This window comes from Alternaria triticimaculans, assembly GCF_023758025.1.
Source record: "Alternaria triticimaculans strain BMP 0046 chromosome Unknown scaffold_11, whole genome shotgun sequence".
NCBI lineage: Eukaryota > Fungi > Ascomycota > Dothideomycetes > Pleosporales > Pleosporaceae > Alternaria > Alternaria triticimaculans.
Genome location: NW_026055968.1, coordinates 823082 through 833698, shown reverse-complemented (window position 1 = coordinate 833698; position 10617 = coordinate 823082). Strand labels below are relative to the sequence as shown.

At 51.4% G+C, this 10617-nt stretch overlaps 1 protein-coding gene across 1 annotated transcript; it reads left to right on the top strand.

The window, feature by feature from the left end:
• Window positions 1-8377: 8377 nt before the first annotated feature.
• On the top strand, window positions 8378-9448 carry J4E78_007432 (uncharacterized protein; the record flags this gene model as incomplete). Its single annotated transcript, XM_049368038.1, has 1 exon — window positions 8378-9448. The coding sequence occupies one exon, from the start codon at window positions 8378-8380 to the stop codon at window positions 9446-9448; it is 1071 nt and encodes a 356-aa protein (XP_049220359.1).
• Between the last annotated feature and the right edge of the window lie 1169 nt (window positions 9449-10617).

Here is a 10617-nt window from a genome sequence, read left to right as displayed (position 1 = left end):
TTCTGAGTATAAAATCTGCCCTCTGGCCTCTTCTCTTCTGTTCATTCAAACTTTCATATTCAAATTCTTTTTTCCAAAATATCACGATTACCCTCCATGGTGCCTGTCGCTCTTTCCAAAACAGCCGACGTCCATTATCATGTGCAAGTCACCAAAAGGTCCCCATGACCCGTACATGTTCCCTCCTTCGCCTGCCGATACCAAAAACAATCGCCAGAAATGGTCATGTCGTCGTGTCCGCCTGGCTTCTCTCACAAAAACCGCCCGAACAACACATGGCCTCGCAGCATTCTCGCCATCTCAACCTACGACGCGCTCCCGACATATAAAAGCCTCCATTGAGCTATCGGCTGCCTGTCTCCTCAACCAACTTCCAAGAATTCCTTCGCAAAAATAAACGACGTCCTTGATCATGATTTCGGCTTCGCGGTCTCGAAAAAGATGACCGACGAGATAACATGTGCGAGTCGCAAGAAACGGCTACGGACCGTTTGCATGTGCTTCCGGTCTTTGCAAAACGATGGAGTATAGAGTGATGGGGAGTGCCTTTCTCTTCCTTTCTCCCAAAAAGCGAATGCTATGGGAGAATGTTTCGGGAATTGTCCGCCGCGGCCTCAAAACGACATGACAATCCTGTTATGCTACGGACACTGGACATATAAAGCCTACGGCTCGACTCGATCTCTCCCCCTTCCACCTAACTTCCGCGAAAAGACCTGTCGGAAACCAGAATTGATGAGTTCCATAACTATGGAGTTCGTGCCTGCGTCTCTCTCAAAGACAGAACGAACATTATGATGGGGGCAGTCAAAAAAGAACCGACGAACCATTCGATGTGCTTCCTCCTCCGCTCCGATCCAAAACACACGAAAAGCTCCTCGATGCTGCTGCTTCTGGTTCAACTTCTCATCTCGCGATGAACCCCGAAAGTACGAAGCATACTTCCCATGTGGCTGTGCGTCTGCTGCTGGAGTATAAAATGCGGTCGAGATCGAGTACTCCTTCTATACTCTACACCACGGTACCATCTTCCAAAACATCGTCAGCATCAGTCACATGTGCTGCTCTTTTTCCGGAAAGTCCAGACGTACATGGACATGAGAAGTGTGCGCCGGAGCTCGAAAAAACTCACGAGAAGAACGCATGTGCTGTCTGCTTCGCCGTCGCATTACGTCGACAAAAGCCGTTGAATGCTACAACACTTCCCAGTATACAAGCATTTTGGCAACTTCTTCATGCCGATGTGGGACAACGCTGGCGACGTATAAAACCACCCTCTCGGTGTCTCGCTACCTACTTCTTATTCTTCACTTTCTGGGGTTATTGTCCAAAAATACCATACGCCGTCTGGACGATCTGCTCCTCCTCTTTCCAAAAAACAAAACGTTTCGAGACATGGCTGTGTTCTCCTCCTCGAAAGCCTCACTCAAAAGCATCTGGAGATTGCTGTATGCGACTCTCCGCTGCCCACCTTCGACAAGAAATAAAAGAGGACACCTAGGATGCTGCTGGGCGGTCTCTGGCTCTTATAAATACCTCCCGTTGGTCGACCCCCCTACCTCCATCATCTTCGACAACTCTTCCTCTCAAATTTTGTTGTGGCCTTATGATGGTCTGCTTGGCTTCTCTTCTTCCAAAAATACACACGACTACGGAATGTCGCGCCTCGTCCAAACCGACAAACTCGAAATACCCGATATCACCAAAAATATGTCAAAGCAGCGCCTCATGCTGTTCCAAAACGTCCGCCGGACTCTTTCATGCGATTGCGGGTGCAAGGCAGCGGATATAAATGCTCCTCTTGAGCTCTTCTCGGCTTTTACTCCTCATCCTCACATTCATTGCGTGCGCTTCCAAAACTCCGGAGATGAGTTGGATGTTCGCTCCTCTTCTCCAAAATGCATCGCTTCGTTGTCATGGCTGCGTGCCTTCTCAAAGACGCAACGTACGCACTGATGGCTGTCTGCTTTCTCCCAAAATGAGTCTGCCGACTTCGTAATGGCTGCCTGCCTTCTTCCAAAAACCTGATCACCTCTTGGAATGACTGTGTTCTTTCAAAAGGCAGGTGCTTCGTTGACATGTCCGCCTCGGGATGTCGATTTCTCAGATATTCCGGCGCAGTAGAGTTGGTCTACTCTATTATAACGCTCGATTTGTACAAAATTATTCCTCGAGATATGCATGTCTTCTCCTCTCCGCCAAGATGCGTCGCCAGATATGGATGGCGGTGTTCTGTTCAGATCGAAAGCCAAAAGAACGATGATCTGCGTCGGCGTTACCGATACCTCAATTACTTTGGCGCAGTACACCCTCACTCCCCATTCCCGAGCTTGATCTGTTCAAATCAAAATCAAAAGGCCGCATGGTCTCGGCAGCTCTCCAAAAGAAACAAATAGAGATCCACGGCATGGCTGTGTTCCCGAAATCAGACAAGACTACAAAGATGATCTGCGTCCGTATTTTGGGCATGCTATATGGCTTCGACCCTTCTTCCTCGAAAAGTCTCTCCGCCATTTGTGGTCTTTTCAAAGCGCGAGTTGAAGAGATGATGACTGCTCGTCGTTCTCGAAATCTATGGATATCGTCGTTATGGCTACTTTCTCCGATAAAAGACTTCACACTTGAAGAGGCCGAGATACCGAGGCAACCCCTTGTCGCGAATCAAGACCGAAAGCGGCCATGGCCTTTCCTGGAGTACGGGTATTTAATCTGCCTGGAAGCAACTGGATCTTCACTATCCAACCCTACATTCGATCTATCCAAAACCAACTGGGTTTGATCTGATGACCGTTGCTGTTCTCTCAAAACGCAGTGGCTGCAAGGATATGATTGAGCTGTCCAAAAAAGCTTAAATATCATTCGGATGGTCGGCTTCGGCATCACAAAGATATCACACACTTCCCGTTCTTCTTCCCTGAACATCCATACCACCAATGTTAGGTGCTTGTTCCGAAAACCTTAAGTAGAAAGTTTCATGACCTCTGGGCTTCCACAAAAGTCCACTACTTCGGCCTTATGGTCTTTCTGTTGAGAATATTTCCACCTTCACTTGCATGTCGCGGTCCGGCCCCGCATGTATAAAAAGCCATCTCTATCGACCCGGTTTCTACTCTCCATCCTTCCTCCCATTGTGGAGTCCAAAAGAGTATTTCGAATATTTGATGGAGTCCGTCGCTTCCAAAAAAGTCGTATCAGCGATTACATGCGGTCGTTCCTCGGAAAGGCTGTACTTACAGTTGATAACATCGGATCTGCTACAACTATGCGACTCCGCTAAACAATCGAAGTCTTCAGGCCAACCACGCCATGCAGTATGAAACCAGTCAATTACACGGTATGGTCCTTCTTCTGGAAAGAGAGGATTCTGAAATTCATGTTCTGGCCCGGCGTTGCGAGTACAAGAGCCCATGGAACGGTCTTAGCTGTCGTTCTCCGTTCTCCTTCCTATATTGGAAACTTTTCCAAAAAAGCTACTGGTAGATAGTATGGAGTCCGTTGGTCTTCCAAAACTTTTTGGACATCGTCTATGATCTTGTCTTTCCAGAATTGAAACAAAAAAAGAGATTAACGGGATGATCTGTGCCGGCAGCGGCAATAACATTAACGCCTACACTCTGGCTCACGAATATACTATCTTCGAATAACTTTCAAATGCTATCAAAAATATACACCGTCTATTCATGTTGTTCTCCAAAAGCCAGACTCCTCACATACCGCTTTGGCCTCTATAGCCAAAATTTATCGCGCCCTACGACATGTGGAGTCGCGGGTATAAAGCTATCCTACATTAACCTGATCTGTACTCACTATCCTCCTATCTATCTCGCTGAATGTCAGAAAGAACAAGTGGATGTCTTGATAAACTCTGCTGTTCTTTCAAACATAATCATTACGCCTAAATGACTTTCTTCTTCCAAAACACGTTCTCCAAAGCCTAATGATCTTTGTCAGCAGTGTGTTCAAACTCACGCTCGAGATCCTTTTCTGGCATCTCTCATCTCCGAATAAATTCTGGAAAATCCAAAAAGCAGAGGCCCCACAAAATAATGCTGTTCTCCAGAAGCCAGACTCTGCACATACCACTCTATCCTCTAAAAACACCTACACCAGCACTGGATGCGCTCTGCGGGCGCGGGTATAAAATCTACCTTCTCGTCTCCCTTCTTCCTCTCTTCATCCGCACACTTGTTGTGTGATTTACCAAAATGAACAAAGTCGACTTTCATGGTTCTGTCTTCTCCCAGAAGATTGAACGCGTCCGTCGATGACCTTCCCTGCTGATCGGCGAACAACAAGACTCGGTCCGCTTCCCAAAATATGTTCTACTATCGTTATGGGTGTCTTTCAAAAACACTTACAACGTCAACATGTTTTGAGAACGACGAAAGATGAGACATACCATATCATGACTGTTCTGCACAATTTGGACCACTCTAGGATACCCAAAAAACACAAGATTGGTGGAGCTACGTTTGCTGCTGGTGCCGAAAACGCCGCTAGATCGATACATGTTGGCGTCGGTCGTAGACGTACAAAAATCCATGGAGCGCATTTATGGCCTCCTATCAGATTGGTCCAAACAACTACATGGAGCTGCAGTGTGGTTGGAAACGGTGTCTTACTTTAAAAGCTCTAAAGGCTCCCCTCATGGCTCTGGGAGTAAATAAATACAACAGTCGTTCACTGCTTGCTTCTTCGCTCCACTCAATACCTCTGTTGTATTTACGAAAAATACGACTTTGCATCTACATGTTTCCTGGTTTTCTCCAAAGCTTCCTGAAAATTGAGCCATGTGTCGAGCGAGTCGGTGTTTCCAAATATCCAAACAAAAGCCTTAAAGACCTCCGCGATGCATTTTTCAGCGCTCGTCTTCGAAACACGATATCGAAGACAAGATGTCTGCGTCGCGAGACCATCTGCGGTCTAGGGCGGGAGTATAAATCGTGCTTTCCACGGTCGTAGTAACTTCCCTCTTTACTACCATTCATCGGTGATATTTCCAAAAAGAACACCATGCTGCTTGCATGTTTGAGCTGTGCCGCTTTGACCAAAACGTATACGGATTCGATGCATGTCTCGTCTGCGTCTCCGGGCAGGACAGCTTCATCAACTATCAAAAAACACTTTCCAAACCAGCATGAGATGTCGGTCGAGAGACGTCGTAGCGATATCGCAAGTGCAGGATCGAGCCGGTATACCTATAAAACCAAAACCACACCCGTCCACGTCGATGCTTCCTCCGCCCTATCTTATCTTCATTCTTCCGAAAAGGACCAAGTTACTCCTCCATGACTTGCTTCTCCCGGCAGTTACTTCTGAGTCTCATCCACGCACGTCATATCCTACGCACAGTCACAGTCTCACGTCCACCCACCCTACGAAACCGTCAAAAGCAATATTCACCACGTCTCCGAAACAGCGTCATAAATGCCACGTGCCATACTGAGCTACGCCGCTTCTTCAAAAAAACGAATTGAGCGTAGCGCGATACAGCCTGACCCGAGTTCGAGAAGCAACTCCGAAGCGGACGAAGTGGATGGAGTGGATGAAGTGGACCGTGATATCATACGTGGTGACACGTCACATGTTTTTGAGGACAGACTGCAGAGACAATAGTACTGCATGTGCGGGGTGCCGCGGTGGTGAGGGTCCGCGGAAGGGGCATGTCGGTGCGTGGCGTGGAGGGTCAGATGATGTTTGCATGTATTGTGAGGTGTGTTGGTGGATGTCGGCGGATGTTGGTGGACTGCGCCTCTATTGCATCGTGAGCATCGGTGCTAGCCGGTGGGCTTCGAGTTCTCGCCATCGCCATAAGCCATCGGGTGCGCGTCGCCAAGCCTTCATCACGAAGCGGTCGCCTCTCAATACGTGTTGAGCTGTCGCCGATTGTCTATGAGACGTCGCCCGGGTTTGACGTCGGCACTGCGGGGTCCGACATCGAGGCAAAGAAGACGACGAGACGAGACGAGACGAGACGAGACGACGAGAAGGAAGACTCATATCTGCGGCAAGATCAGTCGTGTAAAGATCAAATCCAATGACGTTCTTTTGGGGGCCGCCTGTCTTCTTGTGGCCCAGCGACAACAGCTACAGCCTGAAACTGCGAAGCGCTGAGGGACAGCCAGCCCGGGCCGTCGCAACGCTCGCAACCGCCAGCCCTCAAACAGCAACAAGCAGATCTCCCGCCAGCCTTACACAAGCAAATTGCGCAAGCAAACCGCATACCGGGACATCTTCCAACGGTTGCGACAAGCTCCGATGCTGCCATTTTTGGGATTGGGGTGACACAAGCGCTTCTACGTGGGCGGCTCGCACGAACCCGGCCTCGATATAGCAGCCGCGGGGAATTGGGCGACTAGTACAGAGCCTCATCTGGCGCTTCGGCTAGGTAACCTTTTCGAGGCGCGTGGGATGCAGGGATACGGATTCGAGATTGATGAGGTTCAGCGCGAGGGGTTACATGACCACGTCGCGGATCGCTTAGACGGAGGACCTGACATAGGCAGGTGGTGGAGGAAGTGATGCTATCCAGTAGTCGGCGTGCAGCGACTTGTCTTAGCTGGCTCCGACCTTCTAGAACCGGCGACGACGATGGTGGAAGCGTGATTGGCGAGATGCGCGAGGCGGTGCAGCGGCTGTTGAGGTGGTCTCGAAACTGCGAGGCCGCGACACTGATTGGTACGCTTTAGTTGCATGAAGGTCCAGTCTTGGCATGCTCGAATACCGCGTGTGCGCTGGAGCAGGGCAGCAGAAGACGAACATGGCGTTGGTCGTGCTCGCTGTCATCCGTCGTCGCCCAAAGAGGCTGGTAGCATCTGGGATGGAAACAGGTGTGTTGAAACAAAGATGACTTGTTTGCAGTGCGCGCTGCCCAATGGGCGCAGACTAGATCCCTGCGCATGACGGCGATCCATGGATCGTGGTGGAGAAATCCGAGCTCCGTCCACCGTCTGGCCGAGTGGAGTTGCGATAGACACGCTGTCATGCGACTGACAGATGGCAGGGAGTAGTCACCTTGAAAAACTATGCCGTGCTGCATGCCGTGGTATGCCGTCGAGGCAAGAGGGATGGCATACGATGGCACGGCAATGCAGCAGTGTAGTGGCGGCTGAGCCACACTCTACTCCATGCTGCGAGCCTCTCCCACGGCTACGGCCGAATTACACGCATGCAACGCGTGTTCGTGAGGCAAAATGCTTTTCTGCCCAAGAGGCCAACCAAGAGTAAGCTGGGCTCGAAGAGGCTGGGTTGTAGTGCATTCCGCCCACAAATTCGTCACCGTCTGCTGGCATTCCGCTCGGGAGATATATGGGAGCAGGTGTGCTGCTACTGCGTGGTCGCATGCTATTCATCAACCGTAGTGCTCTGGCTCCACCTGTCCCGACTCACCGCCTCAATATCTGTCTCCCAACCCGGCAACGTGACCCAGCTACGAGGCCAGCAGACCCTCTAGTTCCGGCCAGCCTTCCACAAGCACCGTGATTGTCGCAGTACATAGCGGTCGCTGCTGCCGCAAACTCGAGGCCTGCAGTGCAGCAAACGTCGTGTCTGTACCAAGCCAGTATTTCGCGCACTCCACTCCAACACCTCGACTCCAACCTGCATCCATCTAAAACATACTCGACCGCCTTCGAAACGCGATTCGCATCACGGCTCTATTGGCTGTCAATTTCGCACGCCTAGAGGGCCCTGCGCTGCGTGCAAACCATTGGCTTGGACTTGAAACAGCCTATTCCTGGGGTCCTGCACCTCACCACTCGCAATCTTCCAGGCACCCCAAACGGGCCAAACAGCCGCTGGCCTGAGTCCGGCGTGGCGCGCTACGTAGCTGTTTCCTGTGCGTGAGCTCCATCCATTGGATCCCACACGCAGCCGCCGAACCACCACCCCAAAGGATCCGACCCTCGACTTGGAAACGCATCGCTACCCGCTCAAGGGGCCTGCGAAATAAGTATCACGCCGCCTGCCGTCGATACTTCTTCCTCACAGTCAGTCACCGGCTTCACTTCTCCATCCTCCCTTCTTTCCTCCTGTCATCCTAGCGGTGCAGGTGCCATTCTCCACACTCCGGCAGTGATTCGCGCTCCACCACCGACTTTCCCTCCGACTTCCCAGACTGGCAGCGCCATCTCCCGTAAAATTTCAATCGCTTTGCACCTTCCGACTGGACTCGGACTCTTCACCTTAATAATTCTTGCCTTGCCTACTCTGCCGACTCAACCTCGTCGTCAGCCACGCAGCCTCGGACTCCCGCTTACCATCGTTCAGACCGGAATTCCGACTACGCCTCACTACAGGGCATACACGGCATCCACATACAGTTCGACATTCACTTAAGACTTCACATCACCTTCGAGACTACTACTCCATCAACATCATGCCTTACTCACCAAACCTCGTTGCCGAGAACGCGGCTGCCCTGGACCACTTCATCCAGCTCCCAGTGTCACATGACATGATCTCGTACCTTGCACAGAAGGCCACACAAGTTATCCGCTGCGAACCCTCCATCAACAAGAACCTCCCTCCCACACCACCAGCGTCGCCTCCTCAGCATGCTGCCTCCAACATCCGCGAGCCTGCCCTGCCATCAGTCGAGGAGTTCATCACATCCATCGTCGAGAGGTCACATGTCCAGACTGCAACCCTTATGACTTCGCTTGTCTACCTCAGCAGGTTACGGTCGCGCCTTCCTCCCGTTGCCAAGGGCATGCGATGCACCGTCCACCGCATCTTCCTCGCCTCCCTCATCCTTGCGGCTAAGAACCTCAACGACTCCTCGCCCAAGAACAAGCACTGGGCCAGGTACAGCGCTGTTCGCGGCTACGAGAACTTTGGCTTCTCCCTCACCGAGGTCAACCTCATGGAGAAGCAGCTTCTGTTCCTCCTTGACTGGGATCTCCGCATCAACACCGAGGACCTCCACTACCACCTCGAGCCTTTCCTAGCGCCCATTCGCGTCTGGCAATCTCGCCAGGCCGAGAAGGCCAGGCTCGCAGAGAAGGAGAAGGAGCTTGCTCGCCAACAATACCAGCTCACCGCCGAGAATCTCTCGCGCTCAGTCCACCCATATGCGTCGCAATCCTCCCTGTCTTCATATGCTCCTCGGACCCAGAGGGGACCACGCTACATCCCATCCTCCCGCGCACCATCGCGCACCCCATCTCTATCACCACCCACCCGAAGCTCCTCGGTCTCCACCTCTTCCGAATCACCCGTCAGCCTTCACGACGAGCCTTCAGAAGCGATCCTCCAGCGCTACGACGCAGACCAGGGCGCCAACGTTGTATATATCAATGGCCCTCACTCGTACGTCCCCAAGCAGCAACACGCACTGCCGCTGTACGACACCCAGCCCTCGAAGAAGGTCAAGACCTCAGCGGGCGGCATCTTCAGCAGGATGTTCGGCCAGACCGGCGCCTACGCCGGCCGCCAGACTACCTATTAATGCTATTCGCTACCCCACCACCCTCGCTTCAACAGCCTAACGACTTTCCTTATTGTTCCCCAATGACATGATCTGATGAAAAGATGCTCACTGGATGGGCATCTCTTCGCCCATCTCGTCATCTCTTCTTGCATTGGCCGGCGTTATAACACAATCTCAGCATTTGCATAGCACAGCATTGTACCGGCGTTGGGATATCAATCAAATCGGAATCTTGAATCGCATCTATATTGCGATTCTCGGCGCGACCGCCTCATAGTAGTTTAGCTCTCTTATAGCTTTCTCACAGCCCACAAATAACTATATTTCGCGGGTCCTCTGACTTGTCAGATGTCTTTGCGAGTAATGGGAAAAAAGGAAAAATAAAACATTTTGTTCAAAACACAATTCTTCCGTCTCGTGTTGTTTCCGTCTCCGTCTCGGAAAGTATATTCTTGGCAACGGGCGTTCTCCTCTGTCAGTGTGATTGAATGACTCTCCCTCCCGTGTATCCCCTTCGCGGTTCGCAATTTCCGTAAATTGGGGTCTGACATGCGCGCTAGTGTGTGGGACGGGTATCTTATCTAGCTAGTGCGGACGGATTTCATTTACAGATAGGTCCATGGTTTGGTGGCGCACGCTCTTTCTTGACGCGATTCATCAATACGCGACTTTGTCCAATATTTCTCGCATCGCATGATGTTTCTCATGCCGCACCCAAACAGGGTGGTCTAATCGCTGTGCGGTAATTCGCGCGATGCGGAAGATGAGCAAGATGGCATGCAGGCAGCACAATACTCAGCTAGGCATAAAATCTTGTTTCCATAGACATACACAGCATGAAATACACCGGTCACTACTCCTACACAACTCGACAGTACAGCCACAACGCCATGCGAGACCTCAGTAGAACGCATACTCGCCAACTCGCGATGGTATCCAGTCGTTCTGCCTTGTACGACACTTTCTGCGGGCCGCATGCGCAGCCACAATAGGCTGACCACCTTGCCGACCACACATGACACTTCATACGAACAACTGCACCTGTATACCTGCTACAGAGCCTCCGCAGCCAATATATCTCCAGCTGAATGATGAGTTTGAAGACGGCTGAGTCGCGCCGGTCAAGCAAGAAGGCTGCCTCACAACCTCCATGCACCCTCGTCATGTTCGGATCCGAGTCCAATAAA